At 49.0% G+C, this 21,654-nt stretch overlaps 1 protein-coding gene across 2 annotated transcripts in view; it reads right to left on the bottom strand.

The window, feature by feature from the left end:
• Positions 1 to 21,654, bottom strand: part of SEMA5B (sema domain, seven thrombospondin repeats (type 1 and type 1-like), transmembrane domain (TM) and short cytoplasmic domain, (semaphorin) 5B) — a 121,478-nt gene that overhangs the window by 27,782 nt on the left and 72,042 nt on the right. For both annotated transcript variants that reach the window (XR_001002758.1, XM_011950797.1), the window contains 3 exons: positions 12,785 to 12,988; positions 7,415 to 7,514; positions 3,427 to 3,472 (listed from right to left, as the gene is read on the bottom strand). Coding sequence is in view for 1 of the 2 variants with exons in the window: in XM_011950797.1 (XP_011806187.1) it covers positions 3,427 to 3,472; positions 7,415 to 7,514; positions 12,785 to 12,938 (300 nt within the window). In the remaining variant the exon portion in view is untranslated. The remainder of the gene's footprint in view (positions 1 to 3,426; positions 3,473 to 7,414; positions 7,515 to 12,784; positions 12,989 to 21,654) is intronic.

Genomic DNA, 21,654 nt, shown 5'->3' with positions numbered 1-21,654 from the left:
TTTCCATTGCCCCAGAATGCATAATCTCTTCTTCACTGACATCTTTTTCATTCTCTCTGTTGTTGTGAATGTGTACACTTTAAAATTTCTCACTCTTTTTAGTGGAGTTTTGTGAAGGGGTGGAGAGAGATGTGTCTGATCAATCTGGAACAGAGTGCTTTAAACAAGGGCTGTCCCAGAAATTCCAGGATGATCTCTAGTAACAGTAGCTCTGTGGTTTTCATGCTGTGAGAGGAAGCAGACAACACTCAGGGACGTGGATCATCTCCCTGTAAATTCAGCAACTCCCACGGACACTTGGGGGCCAGGGACAATGGCTGAGTGTCAACACATTTTTGGAGCATTAAGTCCACTGCTTAGTGGAGTTTAAACTTCAAACCACTCCAGGGCTGCCAGATTTGAGCTTGGAGGACGTGGAGATAAACTGGAAGAGAGCTCAGGCATTGCCCTCCATGTCTGCCCAGGCCCGAACAAAGCCCCATTATGCGTTCTGATGCATATGTGCAGAACAGTCCTCGTTTCTGCCTCGCAGGATATCTGGCAAACCAAGATCATAAATCTGTTGCAATTAGGCCTCCAGCCAGGTCGTCCCATGGAACTGTTCTGGCAAAGGTCGCTCACGAGCTCCTAATTGCCAACTCCAAGACAGCTCATCATGCTTGTCCTCTCAGCAGCCGGGGGATGCTGTCGATCACTGGCCTCCTTTTCTTTCCCGGTACCAGTTTATTAAGTTAGACTGATAAATAACCATACAGGTGAGCTGATTTGATTTCCTCCTACTCCTCCATCCCCAACACACACACTGCCCCATCTGCTCCAGCTGCACCTCTTCCCTACTTCAGAGCTTGGAGGATTGGGAAGGAGTTGGGCATTCAATTTTCTTTAAGGAAGAGTGGTTTACATAAATTGTTTAATAGGGGTTAGGTACTTAGAAGTCCCTTAATGGATACTGGTTTGCAAAAACTGTTTACATTTAGATTTTTCTTTACGGAATGTTAATTATTTAAACTATCAATAAAGCACTGAGTTTTAAGTTTGCTTAAATCATGCCCTGGGGCCAAGTGGGAGAATCAGTTAGCTCCTTAATGGGGAGTTTTAACCCAAGCGTAGACCCAGGCCACAGAGAGAGTAGAGGAAGCTGGGCTGGGGGACCCTGGCCCAGCCGCCCCTGTCAGCGAAGTGGTGCAGATCATTTTTAGCACTTGGTTGCTGGTGACAGCAGACACTGAGAACTGAAAGCTTATAACCAGGGACCCAAAGCCCCCAGAGAGGGCACTGGCAGGACAGCCCCTGAAGTCAGGCTTTGAGAGTTATAAGTCGGGGCTTCCTCACCAGGCCAGACAACAGACAGGAGGACCCGGCACTGAAGACCAGAGGCCAAGGTCTGCTCCAGGGGACACTGGACGGCCCGCCCCAACCTCTTGCTTGTTCTCTCCCCTCTGTGGACAGATGGCACACACCAGGGTGGAAATGTGGACATAAAATGTATTTATTTCCTTAGTTCTGTCACGGTGAATCCAGTCTGAAATACTGAGGTCAGGCCCCTAAGAGACACGTTGGGAAAGGTGGTCAAGCCAGTTCCTTGCACTTTGGGGGCTTGTCTGTAGGGCCCTTCAGGGAATGCCCTTGGAGCTGAGACCCTGCTCCAAGCCTGAGCTATGGGCTGCCATAAGATACCTGCCCCAGGCTGACACCAGGGTCAACACTGACCTGGATGAACCAAACCCCAGAATTCAGTCATCAAGCGCAGAGTCTTAACCGCCTTGCTTTTATTTCTGTGTATCTATTTCTCTTCCTCCCTTCAGCCACATTACACTCCCAGAAGGCCTTCATCTGCACACCACAGGAACCAAATAAAAAGCCAGCTGCCTGGAGCTCAGGGTGGGCCCCCTGGGTCCACTTCCTCCCGCCCACTCTGAACCTCCTCTGCACTGGCTTCCCCCAGGCCCCGACCTGCTGAGTTTGGCATCTTGGCTTACTTTCCTGCCAATTGGAAACTAGGCTCTGGACTGGCTGCCCGTGACTGAGCTGACAGGCCACAAGATGCTGCTTCTGGGGAACATCCCCTGCCTCGCTCCAGCCCAGATCCCAGGAATACGCTGCATAGCCCCTCAAGGGAATCATATGTGATCTCTTATGTGCATATTCCTTGTGGCAAGGTACCAGGCCTGATTCACTTTGGAACTCAAATGCCTTGTACCATGCCTAGGATAAGACTGGCCTTCAGTAGTTATTCAACAAATGTTTATTGGGTGGGTGAATTGATGGATGGATGGATGGGCAGGCTGGCTAGTAAAGATATGGATAGAAGGACAGATGGACAGATAGATGGACAGATGGACAGATGAATGGCATTTTCTTTCAATTTGCCTTAGTTCCTCCCAACTCTTCCCTTCCAATGGGCACACATTTTCTGCTTCCTTATACCTCCCCTCTAGCAACCAGCCAAGAGCTGCAATGTCCCTGGGTGTGTGGACCCAGGTATGGCCAGAATGTCATACCAGCTTCCCAGGAAGGTCTCCCCTGTGGCAGTGAAACTCCATACCAAACAGCCCAGCACATGATTAAGTTCTAACTTCTGATTAGGTTAGTCACTCATCATATTTTCCTGAAGGCCAGAGACTCTGCATTTCTTATAGTCCCATGGCCCCTAGTTGAGTTCTGGTACACAGTAAGTGCTCAATGAATGCTTAATCATTGGGAGACCAGAACATGTCTCCTAGACATGAGAATTGAGGCTCTCCCCTCATTGAAGAAGAAGAGATGGCCTTCCTTTCTCTACAATATTCAGCCTCTGCAAAGATGGTTTGGCATCTGTTTCTCAATCTGGGATAAATGTTCTGGATCAAGGAGTCCCATTAAAACGCCTCTCAGAGCACTTAGGGAATTATGCTTGGGAAGTCCTTCCTGGCAGCAGATAATAAATCAATCAAAGCTCAGAGAAAATGCTGAGTTAGAATGGGATCTTTCAGACTGGGCTAGGAAAGGAACTAGGAACACTCTTTCTGTGGAGGCCTGAACTCAGAGACCCTCCTGTGGATCCAGGTTGGGGACTTACAATAACCAACCAATCCAGTTTGCCCAGGATTGTCCCAGTTTTTGCCCTGGAAGTTCTGCATTCTCAGTCAGAGACAGTTGGTCACCCCAGCCTGGTGTTCTTTTCCTCCCTTCCTCATTAGCAGCCTTGCTGCATGATGCAAGAGCCCTGTATGCCTCTGTGTTTGTGTGAGCCACACCCCGCCTCTACATACATTCCCTGCAGTGACCCTGATAGCTAGGGTCTGAGTCCATGGCCAGTGAAAAGAACAAGTGGCTCCTGTTTTCAACTTTAGAGGCTGAATTCTGAATGGCACCACTTGCGTTGCCCTGCCTTGGGCTCTGGAATAGGGGAAATTACAGGAAGGGAAGGGAAGAAAGCAATCGTACCTGAAGAAGAGAGACATTGGCAAGGCTGAGTCTGAAGAGGTAGTTCCTGTGAAAATGGAAACAGACATCCTAAGTGACGCTGGTTCTACACGCAGGACCCAGGGAGCAGCTTCCTGGCTCGGGCCTCCTGGGATGCCAGGACTGGGGGCTGATTGCCTAGGGTCAACCCCCAAGGAGAGCTTTACCTCCATTTGCTCACTTAATCTTCACACAACCCTGGGAAGAAATCCAGGAAGCTCCATGTTACAGATGATGAAGCAACGTGGGTAAATGGCCCAAGTCACCAAGATAGTAAGTGAAGGAGTCAGGATTCAAACCCAGACTTTCCTCCAAGTCCCATGTTGTCTCTGCTCCCAGCCAACTCAGCTGGCCCAGAGAGGAACCCCTTGACCCCACCTTTTCCAAACATGGAGGCTGTTAAACATAAAGCCTCACAGCACTCTTACAGGGATGCAGACAGCCAGCTTCCTCCTACCCCGGCCCGCCACCCTGACCCACCCCTCCTCACACAGGCCAGCCATCTCTCCTGGCTCCACGTCCCAGGGTCCTGAGTCCGGTTTGTTTGTTCATCTCCTACAGTCTCTCCAGCAGTCAGTGACTCCGGGTCTGACCTTTCTGTGGCCACCTCGCTGGACCACCCTCTCTCCTCTAGCCCAAACAACCCCATCCACCACCTCACCATCCTTCTCCCCACAGTCCAGCCTGCACAGGGCTCCCAGGCTCACCTACCTCAAGCCGTTTTCACCTTCAGTAATCAAGAGGATACTACTACTAGTAATAATGATATCAGACACTTTTTGAGTATCATAAGTGTCAGCCACTGCTGCAATTTCTTTGCATGGACGCTGGAGCCAGAAGGCCACTGTGCACAGACAGGGAGAATTCCAGCTCAGCCACCTGCCACCTTCTGAGAGCCTCAGTGCCTGCATTTGTACAATGGGGAAGTGAATGGCTGTCTTTCTTATTTCACAGGACTGTGGAGACAGAGGAATGGTGTGATGCACATTAAAAGGCTCTGTTCATGTTGAACAGATGTAAAGTCTTGGTTTCCCCAACAATTTTCTTGCTTTGGTTCTTCTGTCTTCTTCTGGCTATTCCTATTTCGGTTCCTAAACTTTTTAGGAATAAAGACTTTAGAAAGTTCTGGCCTACCTCAGCTGGAAGGGAAATGAGGGGAAAGGCTGTGGAGTGGGCCAGAAAGAGAAAGAGGGGCCCGTGTTGAAGGAATCCAGAGCCGGAAGGAGACGCCGCAGGCCGAGAGGCTTCTCTTCCCAGCTCTGGCTCCAGGCCCAGGTCCCACTCAGCTTCTTTGCTGTCCTGGGGCTGGGGGGGCCTCCTGGGTGACCTTGGCTCCAGGCCTCTGCTGTCCTTCCCCAACCCCCTCCCCAAGTCCTTAGCAGAGCTCTCCCCCGTCCCACCCTCCTGGGCTGGGAACAGATGAGCTCCAGCTTATGGCTGTGCCCCAGCTGCCTGCTCAGGTAACACAGGCATCTGCTCACAGCTTTAACAAATTAGGGGAAACATTGCATCACTTTATTCATTTTTATCCCATCAAAAATCATTCATCACAACATCGCAGTCAGCTCTCCTGGGAGCTGGAATATGAGAACAGAGAGAAATCTCTATAGCCTGACCCATCCTAAATCCCTTGTGGAACAAGGAGGGTTATAAATGAATATAAAATTTCCCTAGCCTGAATTCCAGAGGTCCAGGGGTCAAGAAGAAGGGAAGACAATATCAGGCAGAAGAAAAGGAGGAAGGAAAATGAGCTGGAGACAGGAAAAGAAAGTGGCCAAGGACCCGCTACGTTGGTTCTAAGAAGCCTGAGGGACCAGGTCTAGAATTGATTTTCTCGTCCATCTGAGGGCATAGCCAGGCTCAAGGATGCAGGAAAAAGTGTCCCTCCATCTGTGTGTGGGAAGCCTCCAGACAGAAAACATAAACACCTTCTGGGGAAGCCGCAGAGCAGATCAGGAAGAACAGTGTGACCACAGTCACAGGGTAACCTAACCTCTCCAAGCTTCAGTTTCCTGGTCCATAAAATGGGGGTACATAGAACCCACTTCCTGGGTTCACCCACTTGTGAAGATTCAATGATTTACTGCAGGCATAATTTACTACATGTATTAGATTAAACACGTGTGATTTACTACATTTACTACATGCAATAACTGACTTACTACATATATAGCACATGCCTGGCCCATGGCCAGTGCGGAATAAATGGCAGCTTTCGAAATGCTTTCATAAGGCTCAGAGCAGAATCTTCGGATGCTACCATCTAGGTTTGTTAAAGTACACATGTAAAACGGGAGAAATCAGAATTAGGTTGAAGGATCACATCAAGGCCAGTTTCCTGATTGTAATGTTGTCCTACAGTAATGCAAGATGTTAGCCTTGGGGGAAACTGGGTGAAAGGTGTATGGGATCTCTCTCTATTATTTCTTACAACTGTACGTAAATCTACAATCATCTCAAAATAGAGAGTAAAACAATTACTCTCTTTGCTGGGAAAATAAAGTCCATCCTCTTGTATACTTGCATATGGACTGGGTGCACCTTCAGTTGGGGGTCCTGCTTGTTTGAGGGGGTGGCCCTGCTTTTCACCATATACCCCTCTGTACCTTTTGAATGTCCTACCATAAGACAAAATAGTTAATTTAAAAATTAAAAAATTAAAAGGAAAATGCTTTCAGGCCCAGCTTCACAGCAGCCCTGTAAGATTGGTGGCACAGAGACAGTAACCCAGACTTTACAGATGAGGAAACTGAGGCTCCAAGGTCAAGATCCCCCAGGACAGGAACCCAGTTCATCTATAACTAACCCAGGACAGGAACCCAGCTCATCCATACCTAATTCAGAGCTCTGTTCCTGACTTGCCTCATTTTCATACAGCAAATGAAGGGGTGGGGACACTAAGGAAAGCTCCAGGGCAAGGATGGTCAGCTACAGCGTGGCCCAGAAGTGCCCAACCCAGTGGCCACCCTCTCACCAACCCCACACCCATTAAGTCAGAACTTCTGGGCTGCAGAGCTGAAAAATAGTGCAGTCCCAGGCAATGACACAGACAGACTTGCAGAGAAACTCTAGGCCTGGGTTAAGGAGACCTGGCTCTAGTCCCCACACCCTATTGTTACCATGCTATGTGATGCTGGGAAGGTCACCTTCCCCTCTCAGGGCCTCTGCTACCGCCTGTTTTAAATGAGGACGGTTGGATGACACCAGAGATTCTCAAACTTGAGTGTGATCAGGCCACCTGGAAGGGTTGCTAAAACACAGGTTGCTTCTTCCCAGAGTTTCTGACTCAAGAGGTCTGAGAAAGACCCAAGAATCTGCATTTCCAACACATTCTCAGGTGCTGCTGTGCCAGGGACTGCACCGTGAGACCCTCTGGAATCGGCCCTCTCTAAGCCCCCTCCCTACCAGAGCCAGTGGTCTGTGGTTTCATGAGGAATGAGCTCCTCCTAGTCCACCCTGAAAGTCTCCACAGGTTCCCCCGGAGAGTACTATCTGTTGGATATTGGATCTGAACAGTGGACGAAGAAGTCAGGCCACAGGCAGGTAAGGTCCTTCGGGAAAGGTTCTACCCCTACCCAGCCGTCCCAGGTGCAGGCCGCCGGCTGACCGGCAGGGGGCTCCTGGGTACCTTCTCTGCATGGAGCTTCCAGGGAACTGGCCCAGAAAGCCATTCTGGCAGCCAAGCAGGGACCAGGCAGGAGGTTGTCAGCAGGCATCCCTGCCCTCACTAACTGCCAACCACAGAGGCCTGCAGCTGGCTGAGATTGTGAAGTCAAGAGTCACCCCCACCCCCACCCAGCCAAAACAGGCTTCCTTCTGTGGGGGACAGACATCCACATGGAGGGGGCCCAGCAGAGAGGATGGGGCCCAGCACATGGGTCTGCCCAGGTGAGTTCATCCTGAATACTATTCTCTCCACCCAGCTCCAAGCCCCTGCACTTCCGGCCCCCACCCTTCTGCCCCTTGTTACCTGGCTCCCACAATGAGCTGGTTCCTGGAGGGGTCCAAGGCGAGCTGGGAGAAATCCCGGGCTCCAGGGTAGGTGAAGTTAGAGACCCATGGCTGCAGATCTGGTGAAGGGAGAGGCAACACTGTGGTTACTGTTGGGCCAGGGGCTCCCAACTGCACCGCAGCAGACCACAGAAGGGTGAAAATCGGGGGGAAGTGGGGCAGTGCCACCCAGGAGACCTGGTGCCACCTGCCCACCTCTGTGGCCCAAGGGACTTGGGAGTGGGTGTTGTAGTCACTGTTCTGCCACATTCCTTAGCTCAGAGGAGGGCATTACTCTCCCTGCAGAGGCATGAAGGGATAGCTATACTCACCCTTGACTTCCCGCAGACCCTCACTAGCCACATGAGTATACACTGGCAAATCCTGCCTGTTCTACCTCTAAACTGCCTCTGAAATCCATCCACTGTTTTCCCACTGTATCCCACTCCTATCCAAGCCACCACTAGCTCTTGTCTGGAGCAGTGCCAACAGCCTCCTAACCAGCCTGGTTTCCACGCCTGCCCCTTTAGTCACTTTCCCACAAAGCAACCAGAGCGCTTGTTCTCAAATGCAAATGTGGTCATGTCACTCCCCAGCCCAGAACCCATCCACAGCTCCCAACCACCCCCAGGAAAAGTCCAACTCTTGTGAAGGCCCTTGGGTTCTGGTCCGCTGTCATCCCAAGTCCAGTGCCTGGCACAGTGATTATTTACTGATCCCCTGAAAGAATGATGCTTCACCTTTTACATTCCCTAAACTCTCCACCCCAGCCACACTAAACAAACACTTCATACTTCCCCAAGTCCATCCCACAAGAGCCTGCAAACCTTTGTGCTTCTGTTCTCCCTCGATGGAACAATTCCTGTTCACCCCCATCCCTACTTCCTCCAAGAAGCCTTCCCTGACTGCTCCAAGCCATGGGTAAGGGCTCCCATAGTTTTCTACTTTACTGCCACACTGTGTGTCTAGCCTGGTAGTTTGCCCTGGGGGCCAAGAAAGACTTTGCTTCCTAGATCTCCAGTCTCAGTTCAGCACCTAGCAGTGTTTGAACGAATATATGAACAATCCTCAATCCCTGCTTGTATGAGGGGAATTGGATTTTCAGACAAGATTCTGCAGAGGGGGGAAGTGCAGAAATTGGGCAGTCAGTGTCCACCCTGCCTCTAAGGAAGGTTGTTCCCAATCAAGGCCTTTCAAAGGGATTGGGTGGGCAGAGAGGAGACCTCACAGCCTCTGGGCGGATGGGGAGTGGTCTGGGAGGGCCTGCTTAGAAAGTGCCAGCTGACTCTCTCTGTTTCCCTCCTGCTGGAGACATACTTCTCCCTTCTTGGTTCACAGCCTCCTGAGAGCTCTCCCTCAGCCTATGCATGACCCATGGATGGATGGGAACTGGCACCAGTAAGGAGAGAGCCATGGAGCAGAGGGACTTTCATGTCGATGGTGGTAAAGATTACGGGGTAATGGGAGGCACTGTGCTTTCTCCCCATAGTGCCTTAGCAAATGACTCACACAAGGGCCGGGGCGCTCCGGCCGGGAGGAGGGGTGTGTGTGGGAGAGAGAGAGAGAGAGAGAGAGAGAGAGAGACTGTGTGTGTAATCCAAGGGAAATAAATCATTGCTCATTATCCCTCCACTACAGAGTAAAAGCAGCCCTCCATTTCTGCACGACAGGCAAACACTTAATCGCTCCCTGGAGAACTGAAGGTTTTGCGAGTTGGATGTTTTTCAGAAAACTGTGATAGGCATGATTAAAAAAAGAAGAAGAAAGAAATTCTGCAGCAAAATGAAGCAAACCCCTTGGACCTGCCTTTGCCCCCAGCAGGTGATTATAGGTTGGCAAGAATTGTCATGTAGTCATGATGGTCTTTGGGCAATATAGGATAAGAAGTGGATCTCGAGTCTGGTGGGTTAGGTTTTTAGCTGACCTCTCAGAAATCCTGGATAAATATTATATTACCTTAGAAATGAAACCAAGGGTCCTCCTCTTCCAGGAAGCTTTCCTGGATTATAGCCTCTCCACCCTGATCTTATTTTGTTCCACATTCTCTCTATCCTTTTCATTCCATTCACATTGTGTGTTATTGTTACTCTGAATGTGGTCAAATATTTTCTGTATGTGTAGGGCGGGGTCTTCTCTGTCCCTGTGAGACTGGGTGCTCCCTAACAGCAGCAAACAGGTTACACCTTAATTCCCTTCTTCCCTTTCAACAAAGGTATTCCAGATGTAGGCAGCTGAATGAAGGAGGAGGTGGCATGATGGGTCTGCAGTGGATACTCCTTCTGGGGACTTCCCAGCTCAGTCTTCACTTAGGCTCTTTCTTGGGGAGGAGGGGAAAAGAAGAGGAAACAGGGTAGAAGCTGGGATAAAAATGGGGAGGTAGGAGTGGAGGCATGGAGGGTGGTGGCCCCTTCCAGTTTCAGTCCCTCTCCCATAGCCCCGACCAACATGGGCAAGGGGGATGGGGGAAGTGGGGACAGAAGGGGCCGGGCATAGCACGGGGAGCCTTGGGGAGCCTTAGGAAGGGAACCAGACTGCTTGTATTAAACAGGCCAAGGGGACCAGAGGGAAGGCTGTCTTTAAAACACCAAGCACGTTCTGAGCTCCGTGTATGGCAAAGGCTTTGGATGGTGACTTTAAGAGAAAAATGACATTCTCCATGACGTGCCTGTGATTTTAATTATAGTCAATTCAATTACCCACCTTGTGGATTAACCACCACCAGTATTAAGTCCAGGCTGGCTTCTCCTGCTGCCTGGAAAGGTAACACTGGCAAATGAGAGAAAATGCAGGCTGAAGAGAAACACAGCTTGGCCCTCCCTAAGAGAAACCCACAGGAGAAAATTTAACCTTACACAACAGAAAAACAGCAGTCAGGTTCTGCGACTGGCAGCTCCTCTAGGGTGTTTAGGGGTTATTCACAGCTCAGTCGGGTGTCAGGGGAGAGGGAAACTCACAGTTACAAGCTGGCAGCCTACAGATTGGTCAGAAAGGAAGTGTAACATCCTAGGGGGCTTGGAGGCTGGGGTTGGTGCTGTCCTTGATTAGGGCAACTTCTGAGCACAGCATCCCAGAGCACAGTCCTTTGCCCAATGTGAACTGAGTCCCTACTGTGTGCTCAGCCGTGCTAAGGGATGTAGGAACACAAGAGAACCAGTCCTGGTCCAAGACCAGAACCAGTACCAGCTGGGCTGAGGGACCAAAGGCAGTGACTTTTAACCAACAATACAAGATCATTAGGTACACAAAGGAAACTTTTGTTCACCTCCAAGGCCCCGCAGCATCCCCTTCTGTACCTGGCACAAAGCAGGGCCCAATACAAATTCGGCAAATGGATAGGAAAACTCAAAGCTGTCAGAATGCGGAAGGGGAGGAGGGCATTCCTTCATTCTGTAGGGGGGGGTGGGTGAGAAGTCAGATTCATTCAATTCATACCTGAGGATCCAAAATGGTCTCAAGGACCCCAGGCACACAAGGAAGATATCTCCCACCTCTCTGACTTCCTCCCCCAATCTAATTTGCACACATGGAGACCTGCCTGGTCGGGGGACAGGGATTCCCCGGCTCTCCTTCCATGTCCCTGCCCCCAGACTCAGCCAGGCCGATAGTGCCCCCAACAAAGCCCCTGGGAGGAAATGTTTCATTAGGAGCTGCCACAGGGGCCCCAATGTGAGGTGGGTAGCCCTAAGAATCCACTCCTTCTGTCCCCCTCTGTCCTCTTCAGTGACAGCCACCAGCACTCCAGGAGCCATCAGAAGTCTGAGGGTGTGCATGCATTTTGCAGGCTTAGGACATTGTTAATTTACTCGAATCCACTTAAGCCTTCAAAGCCTTGGATCCCAGCTCAAACAAGACAGTGCCGAGAAGACAGCTGGAAACCTTCCTCCCTGAGAGGAACCAGCCCACAGCTGGGAATCCCACCCTTCCTCAACACCCCCAGACTCTCATACATACTGCCTCTCCCACCCCTCAAATCCTAGGCCTCATTGGTTGATTTTTCCAATCGGGTTCCATTGTGCCCCACCCACGCCTGCAGGATGGGGCTCTGCATGTCCTCCCGTATGGGCCACTGGAGGGTAGAGCACCTGATCGCTCTGCAGTGGGCAGTGGACGGAGCACTGCACGTGGAGTCAGGAGCCCAGCACTGAGGACTGGCTCTGACAAGCCTCTCTGGCCCGCCACGCCTAGGCTTCCCACCTGTAAAAGGCAGTGACAATCTCCTTGCACTGCCTCCCCAACAGGGTTACTATGAGGAGGAAACCGGCCAGTGTCAATCCAACTTAAGAGCCTAGGGACTCCTGAGACTACATCTGCAGATCCCAGTGTGAGCTGCCAAGTAGGTGGTGGTTCATGAAGTACTAATGTGACTGTAACACAACCAGGACCCACCCAAACTGGGTAACAGATCGTGAGAGAATGTCTGGGATGCTCTGGTATTTGTGTTTTGTTTTTTAGCAAGTATTAGAATGTATATACTAATTTTAGAAACTCTTATCAAGAATTTACAGACCCCTTGGAATATGTCCAGTGATTTACAGATCACAGTTTGGGAAACACTTTAGTAGCACATTCTCATACCCTCCCTTGACAAACAGAAGGAGTTATGAGTCATCAGGGCCCTTGCACTGAGGTTTCCCAAGACCCTAAAGAGAGGGATCCCTGCAGCCCCTTAGAGCAGAAGGAAGCTTTCCAGAGATCTCCAGGTACCTCCTAATGCGTGAGTCATGCTGAGACCCCTGGCTACCTCCACCCAGGGCATCCACAACTTCCTTTTCTAGCAAAAGACTCCCCTTCCCCCAGGTTGGCATGCATGAAGGGCCTGAATAAATTACCAAGAGACAAAAATTAGACCCCTCCAGCCCATTGCTGCCCATCCTTCTTAAAACATCCAGCACCTTGGCCGGGCGCGGTGGCTCAAGCCTGTAATCCCAGCACTTTGGGAGGCCGAGACGGGTGGATCACGAGGTCAGGAGATCGAGACCATCCTGGCTATCACGGTGAAACCCCGTCTCTACTAAAAATACAAAAACTAGCCGGGCGAGGTGGCGGGCGCCTGTAGTCCCAGCTACTCGGGAGGCTGAGGCAGGAGAATGGCCGAAACCCAGGAGGTGGAGCTTGCAGTGAGCTGAGATCCAGCCACTGCACTCCAGCCCGGGGCGACAGAGCGAGACTCCACCTCAAAAAAAAAAAAAAAAAAAAAATCCAGCACCAGAGGAAGAGTCTCAGGACCCCGGGACCTGTTAATGAACATCCCAAGGACATCCGACAGCCAGAAACATCCTGCCAAGGTCTGACCTAAGTCCTTCAGGACAAGGCCATTGCAAGACAGGGCCAAGTAGGAAGCAGCTCTTACCTTCAAAGGCCACGGTGGGGTGCTCGCTCAGGGCGCACAGCTGCTGCTCACTGCTGGGCTCACTGGGGACATCCTGGGAGTTGGAGAGGTGGGACACCAGCAGTGTGAGGCTGGGCAGCAACAGCGAGACAGCCAGGGGGCCTGCGAGCAGCATGGTGGGCCCCTCTGCAGTGCTGGCTCCGGGAGGCAGACAGGGGAGAAGACCTGTAAAGCAAACGCTAAGTCTCACCAAGTGCTCCCTCCATCTGGGCCCACTTCCCTCAATTTCCTTGTGGTTATCAGTGTCCCCACAGGATTTGAAAATAAATTTCTATTGCATTTATTTTACTCAGAGTTTGCTCTGCTCTAGTAAATGCAAAGATATAGATCATTCCCTGAAAGCTAATTTCCCTTGTAATAGCATTCTGTACAAAACTGACAAATTATAGTGCCTTTTCTATTTATGATCCCAAATGGTTTAAAATTAGTTTTAATGATAAAGGTAGTATCTTAGGGATTTTAATAAATGGAGCTGAGGCCATGGGTAGCTATTTGTATAAAGATAAATCTGGATCCATAACTCATACTTTATACACTAGGAAAAAATTCAAATAGACAAAAGATTTCAAAGTTAAGGATAAAAATCATAAAAATACTAGAAGAAAATTCAGGCAGGATCCTTTACACCTTGGCGTGAGAAACCATGGCTCAAAATCCAGAAGCCATCAAAGAAAAGATTGATACATTTGACTACATTAAAATCGCAAACACCTGCACTTCCCCCTCCCCTCCCCAAAAACAACATCAATCAGGCCAGACGCAGTGGCTCACGCCTGTAATCCCAGCACTTTGGGAGGCTGAGGGGGGTGGATCACCTGAGGTCGGGAGTTCAAGATCAGCTTGACCAACATGGGGAAACCCTTTCTCTACTAAAAATAAAAATTAAAACAAAAAATTAAAAATAAATAAATAAATTTTTTTAAAAAAAATCCATCAAAATCATAAGGAAAATGACAAACTAGAAAGAAATGTTTGCAATTCATATCACAAACAACAGACTAATATTCCTAATATATAAAGAACTGAAACTGCCTTTGCAAAAAGTATGACAGTGCAGGAAACCTGACCTAACAGACTCCATCTTGCTTCTAGCCTTTAAGTTGCCCTTGCTCATTCCTAGGCCTAGGCCAAGCTAACTGTGGAAGGAATTTAGTTTACAGTTTAACTTTGAAGCAGAGAAGATTACAGCCCCTTCCCAAAGCAAACCCCTTCCTTGCTTGGGGATCACACCTCCTTTGTAATACTAACAAATTAGCCACAGGATAAGACAATATGGCTCAGGAGTCATTCAGCCAGATGTCACAAGATTAATAATTGCTCCTATAGATAACATTATTGTAAAACCTGAGATTGGTGTTCTAGATATTTTTTCAGACCCTGTATTCTATTGAATCTGCTGGTGCCATCCAGACTGATAAACTGGTTCATCTGACTGTGTGACCCCCCTACCCAGGAACTGAACTCAGCACAAGAAGACAGGCTTCAACTCCCTATGATTTCATCCACGACCTAACCAATCAGTACTCTCCACTCCCTAGCCCCACTGCTTCCCAAACTATCCTTTAAAAGCCTTAACCTGAATTTTGGGGGAGGCTGCTTTGAATAATGATAAACTCCTGTCTTTCTGCTTAGCTGGCTTTGCATCTATTAAGTTCTTTCTCTATTGCAAAAACCTGCTGTTCTCAATGCATCAGCTTTTCTGGACAGCAAGCAAGATGAATTCATCAAGCGATTATAGAACTTCTAGGAATCAGGAAGGAAAAGACTAACAATCCAGTAGAAAAATAGGCAAAGAATATAAATATAAACAGGAGCTTAAAATATGAATGACAATTATCCTCACTCATAATAAGAGCAACACAAGTTAAAACATAGACTGAGATACCACTTCTCATCTATCAGTTTAGCAAAAATTCAAGTTAGATGCTGCAGTCTTTCCGTGAAGCAGTGAGGAGAGGGCCACTACCATATACTGCTGTGGGGGTTGGGGTGTGCAAGATGGTAAATCCCTGTGGGGTGATCCTGGCAATATCTGGCAAAACTACCCAGGTATTTACCCCTTGACCTAGCAACGTAATTCTTTGTGTCTACACTCGTGCTCCTTGAAGTGTGTTCCACAAACCAGTGTCAATTCACACACTGGAACAACTCCACGGTCACAGAAATGCAGAGATCTGAGAGTCAGTGTTTAAAAATCTTTACAATAATTTGACAGAGTAATTTTATGTGTATTGAATCTAATAACAAAATATTCAGGCTTGTATATTGCATGTTTTATTTCAATTCATTTCTCTAGTAATTCACTTTTATTGAATTTTATGTAAGTATCCATCTGTGACAGATTATAAATTGAAAAATCAAACCCGCCTCTTCACAGGTAGTTGAGGGCAAAAACAGACCACAGAGGCACCTGCACATGTGCAAAGTGATTTACGTATGAGATTGTTCATTGTGCCATTCTTTGAAAGAACAGAAAGGCAGGAAACAACCAAATATTCAGACACAGGAGATTGCTCAAATAAACTAGGGTGTATCTTCACAATGGAATATTATGCAGCTGTTAAAAAGTATGAAGATTTTCTCTATTTATTTTACTTAATTTTTAGAGAGACAGGGTCTTGCTCTGTCGCCCAGGTTGGAATGCAGTGGCACTATCATGGCTCACTGCAGTCTTGACCTCCTGGGCTCAAGCGATCCTCCCAGCTCAGCCTCCCTAGTGGTTGGAACCACAGGCATGCACCATCATGCATGGCTAGAGGGGCATGCTCTGTTGTAAGTGGAGGGGTCGTCTTGTTCTGCTGCCAGGCTTCCTCTAGGCTTTGATATGGAAGAATATCCATATCAAAAAAGTGAAAAAAGCAAAGTGCAGAACAGCTTAATAGCATGGTACCTTTTGTGAAAATAAGAGGGTAAAAATAAGAACATATGTATTTATATATGTTTATAATAGCATTGATATACACTAGAAAAATAAATCAAAACTAATTTTAGTAGGTTATCTTTAAGTAGCAAAAAGGGAATCAAGGCTTCTCAGTAAATACCTTTTTATATTATTTTCATTTGTGACCAGGTAAACATATTGGCCACTCAATAAAGTTTTTAGATTTAAGAAACTTTAAAAAAACTAATTTGGGTTCACTAAAACTCCTGGAAAACCTTAACATTTGTCTGACTTGTAGCATCTGAGTCGCTTCCACCTCCTCTCTCCTTCCCTGGTCCATCCAACATGTCACCAAGCCCCGCTGACCCTACGTCTCTCAAAGGTCTCTAACCCAGAGTGAACTCCTTGGTGTCACTTTCTTCAGCAATGAAATGAAAGGTTGAACTAGATTGGAGATCCCTGACCAGGAGCTGGGGTGAATTAGAATCATCCCCCTGAGGGAGCAGAGTCCTGGGCTGGCAGGTATGGAATTCCCAGGTGATTCTGATGAGCAGCTCCCAGGGTTGAAACTGGAGGACTAGAGGACTGGGGCTCCTTCCTGCTCCAAGACGTTTGCCCCAACCCTTCCTCTCTCTTCCCTTCCTACTGCCACTACCTTACTCCAGGTCTGGAAAATCACAGTAGGGTTACTTTTTTCCTGCCTAAGTTTCTTCACATGTGTGTGAAATGGAATAATACCCATCACTGAATGGTTGCATGCCTCCAAGGAAATAACAGGATGAAGCCAGTGAACCCAACTGGCCCCTTCTCCCCCCACTCCCTCCCTGGTCTGCACCCCACAGGGAATTAGGAATTAGCACCTTTTTGATCCCCTTATCCTCAGGCTCAAATTCATTCATACTTTACTCCTCCCCAGAAGAGCCTGACCATTCCTCTTAGCAGAGACCCTCTGGGAGGGAGATTGGCTCCAAACCTACACCCTGAAGTGATTTTTCACACTGTCACTCAGGTGGAGTTTTTCCTAAGTGCTATCCTGGGTCCGTCCTGTGGCATGGGATTTGGCTCTCCTGCCCATCCTTGGAGCCCACCAACCCATTTTCCTGGCATAGACCCCTGGCCCCTCAAACAAGGCCGCAGGACTGGGGAAGAGGGATTCAAAGGGCAAGGCCAAATCTCTGGAGCAAGACAACCTGAGGCCCAGTCCTAGCCCTCCTCCTTGCTAGCTGTGTGACTCTGGGAAAAACACTCTCTCTGCCTTAGTTTCTCCAAACTGGGGATGATAATAACAATATCAACTTCTTTAGCAGTTGTGAGGATGAAAGGGGTTATTACCTTTAAAAGACCTAGAGCAGTACCTGGCAGACAGTGATCAACTAGTATGAGTTATTCTGGTGCTCTGGGGAGAGAGGAACAGGGACTGCAGCATTTCCTTTTGCCCTCTGACACTTATGCTGGATGCCCTCTGCCTGCACCTCCTCCCTGCTCTGCGCCTGGGAGGTAGACAGATGTGGGAGAACTGCATCCAAGGAGGCCCTGCTTGGGTTTGGCCAACAGAGGGAGGAGAAGGCAGTAGAGTGAGCACAGCTGCATCCCTTGACAGACCAGAGCTCCCCTGCTTCCAGGCTTCAGAAGGAAATCGCTCCCTCTGTCCTCCCTTCAGAACTAGGGGTGGTGCCACCTCCTGCTTACCAGCCCCTGGGTACTGCACAGGGAGTTATCCCATATGGTTCCCAAACCCCCTGCCTACACCTTTGTAAACAGTTCCTTTATTAAACTGCCCTCGCATTACCCCAAGTGAGTGTGTCATCTGTTTCCTGGGGGGACCCTGACAGATAGAACACCTCATTAGGGATACTCAATGCATATGCAAATAGCAGCTTTTTAGCCCTTAGCTGGGGCTTTTCTCCTGTCAGCCCCTAAGAACATCCAAGGTGCCAGGACAATTGCCCTCCTCTCCCCTCACTATTTCCCACCCTCCCGCTGACCTGTGCTCCCTTCCCAGGCCTCTCTGCCTGGTCTGACCACCCCAGGTCTGACCACCATCTTCAGAGCCCCAGGCCTGGCCCTCTATGTGGCCAGATCCCAAGCTCCAGGGGCCGGTATTAGGAGCATATCCCAGGCCCCTTCTCCCACCCTGAACCCTAGGACTTAAGGTACCTAAGTTCTGCAGCAGAAGTTCCATTCTTATGTAAATATGTCTTCCAAGTCCCTCTTGAATCAGTAATTGCAGATTAATATTACTGTGTCCACCTGGGCCCAGCACAGCACGTCTATCTGCTATTTCAGGAGAGAAGGGAAGGACAGGACATGAGGGGTGGGGAAGGGATCGAGCAGGGCCTAGATCTGGGATCTCCTCTACTCAGTTACCTTCCCTCCAGGTGAGGCAAGAGCAAGGAGTCTATGCCTGCAGCTTTGCAAATTTCAGCACAACTGCAGGTATCATACTGAAAAAAGAAGAGTGGTCGGTTCCCATATCACTGGAAATGTTTGGGGTCTGACTTTTCGAGGCGAGTTCTAGACTTGGGAGGTGACTTCCCAACTCCCAAGAATTACCCATCTATGGCAATCATCTCCCCTCCATTTGTGGTCAAAGGGGTAGGCCCCAGCAGCCTCATACATACCATGGGGTCCCCATCCCAGCCATAGCTGCTTGTACCAGGATGGTCATGTGATCAGAACAAACAAATCAGGTCTCTCCCACAGCAATGTGGGTGTGTGAACCCCCAAGGTCAAGTCAGTCTTTGTAGAGGAAACTGGAATATGTAAATGTGGGCCCTGGTCATATTCTTCTGTTTTTTGTTTGTTTTGTTTTTTGTTTTTTTAATGAGACGGAATATCACTCTGCTTTCAACCAGGGTGGAATGCAGCAGCATGACCACAGCTCACTGTAACCTCAAACTGCTGGCCTCAAGTAATCCCTCAGCCTCCCAAAATGCTGGGATTATAGGCATGAGCCTCTGTGCCCACCGTGGGGTGGTTATCTGCTACCTGCCATGTGAGCTGAGGACAATCTGAAGGCAAAGACAAGTGACAGGAGACAGAGGTGTGCTGACAGCTTTCCAGTTCCCAGTTCCAGCCCTTTCCTAAGGTTTAAATACATTCTACTTCCATGAGCCACCCCCACTCCCAGATCCTTGTAATAAAATTTCCCGTTTCTACTTAATCCCATTGGAGTTGTATCAGACTAGGAGTTGCCAACAGGCGTTGCCTCCTAAGTCTGTCCTCGCCTTCCTCCTTTCTAAAGGAGCCTCGGCTTCATGACAGCAGGAGGCAACCTGCCCTGCTCAAAACTTTCCCTAGTCTTTCAGGCAGAGGTGGCCCATGAGATGCATGAGGAGGCTGTCAGTGGGGCTTAGAGGGATGTGTTCTAAGAGGGCTTCCCTTTTTCCAGAGTGGTCGGCAGATAGGAGGAATGGTGCCACAGTAGCCATCTGCAGCTGGTAAATGACCTTTAGCCATATGCTAAGGATGGCAAAGCAGGTCAGGTCAGTCTTTGTAGAGGAAACTGGAACAGATAAATATGGACCCTATGGGGTGGTCATTTTTTTTTTTAGACAGGGTCTCACTTTGCCACTTAGGCTGGAGTGCAGTGGAATGATCACAGCTCACTGCAGCCTCAACCTCCCAGGCTCAAGCAATCCTCCCTCCTCAGCCTCCAGAGTAGCTGGGACTACAGGCACATACCACCAGGCCTGGCAATTTTTTAAATTTTTAAAATTTTTTTGTTTTTGTTTTTGTAGAAACAGAGTCCACTGTGTTGCTCTGGCTGGTCTCAAACTCCTGGACTCAAGCTATCCTATCACCTTGACCTCCTAAAGTGCTGGGATTACAGGTGTTGAGCCTACTTGAGTAGGCTTCTTCTTCTTCTTCTCTTCTTCTTCTTCTTTTTTTTTTTTAGACCCTGTCTCTAAAAAAACAAAGGACGTGACCTTTAGCCATATGCTGAGGTAGGTGGAACCTGGGACGTTGAAAATGGAACCAACTCCGTTCTGTCTACCTCCAGACTCCTTTCCTATGCTTGCTATGTCTCTTGTTTCCTTTTCTGCAAAATGGGGAGAATAGTAATATCCAGCTCACAGCTGTTGTGGAGATGAAATAAGTTATTTTTGTCTAACAGGCCTAGAACAGCATCTGCCACAAAGTAGGCATTGTATAAGTGCTATTATTATTATTATTATTATTATTATTAGCAAATAATACACTCCTAACTAGTTTAAGTCTTTGCTTTTCACATCTCAATTATATTAACTAAATATAATTCATATCCCATACAGTTTGGTTTCTCATACATACAACCAAATACTCCCAAGACAAACAGAAACTTCTATTTCTAACACGTCTGTCTGATTTGATGTTAAAATAGTTCCAGAATTTCCCACCAGCAGTGCATAGCCAATCCAATTATCCTGGGGGTTGTATAGTATCATAGAAAGCCCTGAGCTTGGGAGGCTGCCCTACCTGGTTGCAAACCTTGGTTTCATCACCTGTGAAATAAGGTTAATAGCTTCTTGCTTAGAGAGAATGCTTTGATACACCCAGAACTAAGTCTGGTACCGAGTAGGCTCTTTATGAAATCCAATTCATATTAGTTTACTAGTATATGTAAAACATATTCCACTAGTTACCTACGTATCTGTTCATTCATTTATACAATACTTCACTGAGCATTTACTGAACACCTGTTATGTACTGGGCCCTGTATAGATGAGAAAGTGGGGAGGAGGGAGGTTCACAAGACAAAAGCATGGTCCTTGTCTTCAAGGAGCTTACAGTCTAAAAGAGGAGAGGAGACATGTCTCCAGTGAGCAAAGACAGCGACCCGTGGCCTGGAGTCTGGATGGGGAAGGGGGCACAGAAGGCCCGTGCCTTGCCCTTCCTCAGGCCTGTTTGGCACTGGAGCTGGGGCAGAGTGCTCTAGGAGCGGGGGAGGGGAGATGCAGCACCAGCAGACTCCTGCTATTTTGGGAAATCTTCAGCAGCGAAGAAAGCATTTTCCCAAATCTTTGGCCAGAGCTCCTCTTGCCTTCTCTCACGCTGCTGTCCCAGTTCCCTGTGGGTCCTGGGTTTGGGGGTCACTCTAATGGTGCCTGGAGGCGTGTGAACGCACGTGTATGTGTGTGAGAGAATGCACGCCCACGCACATACCTCCTGAGGCCTCCCCGCCTTGTATGGGACTTCTTCTGGGCTCATTTTCCCAGCACAGAGATTAGGAAGAGGGTTTGCTGAAACAGGGGGAGGGGGTGAAATTGGCGAGTGACAGTGAAGGAGCGCAGAGAAGTGGAGGCAGGAGCCAAGGCCAGAGCAATCAGGAGGCCCACAGCTGCAGAGCGACCCGTGCCCTCTACTAGGGGGCAAAGGACGACGGCGACAGAGGCGAAGAGAGTGAGTATCAGAGCTGAATTCCCCACAGAGCCCAAACTGGCCTCCTAACAGGCGCCCCCTGCACAACTGAACCCTCCCCCGTTTTCAGAGAGGGGACTGCCCAGACCACTCTGGGGTGGGTAGCAGCTGAGTTGCCACACTGGGATCATTCCATTCAGCAGGAGGTTGCATCGGGCCCGGCTCTCCTGCAGGGTCCAGCAAGATGGATGCATGGGTAGAGCAGCGGGAAGCAGCCGATGAGAGTACCCTAAAAGGGAAAAGACGCCCTGGGAAAGTGGGTGACGGGCTGCAGTCAGGAGGGCGTCTAAGCGGCCTCGTGTAGAAAGTGGAACTCTCTTGCAGAGAACAAGGGTGGAGCTTCCCCAGCCACCAGGGGCGAAGAGCATTCCAGAGGGCACAGCAGGGGAAAGACTTGGCCCTGGCCTATCCTTGGACAATCTGGAGAAGCTGGTGGAGGGAGGCAGAGAGGGAGATGAGTTTGGAAAGGACGACCGAGGCCAAATCACAGTGAGACTTGAGCACAAACCTAAAGATTCAGGAGGTCTCCTTCTGCTGAAGAGGAGGACTC

This window comes from Colobus angolensis, unplaced genomic scaffold (assembly GCF_000951035.1).
Source record: "Colobus angolensis palliatus isolate OR3802 unplaced genomic scaffold, Cang.pa_1.0 Scaffold31, whole genome shotgun sequence".
Taxonomy (NCBI): Eukaryota; Metazoa; Chordata; class Mammalia; order Primates; family Cercopithecidae; genus Colobus; species Colobus angolensis.
Note: the sequence above shows the minus strand (reverse complement) of the source record. Positions and strands in the feature narration are given on the sequence as shown.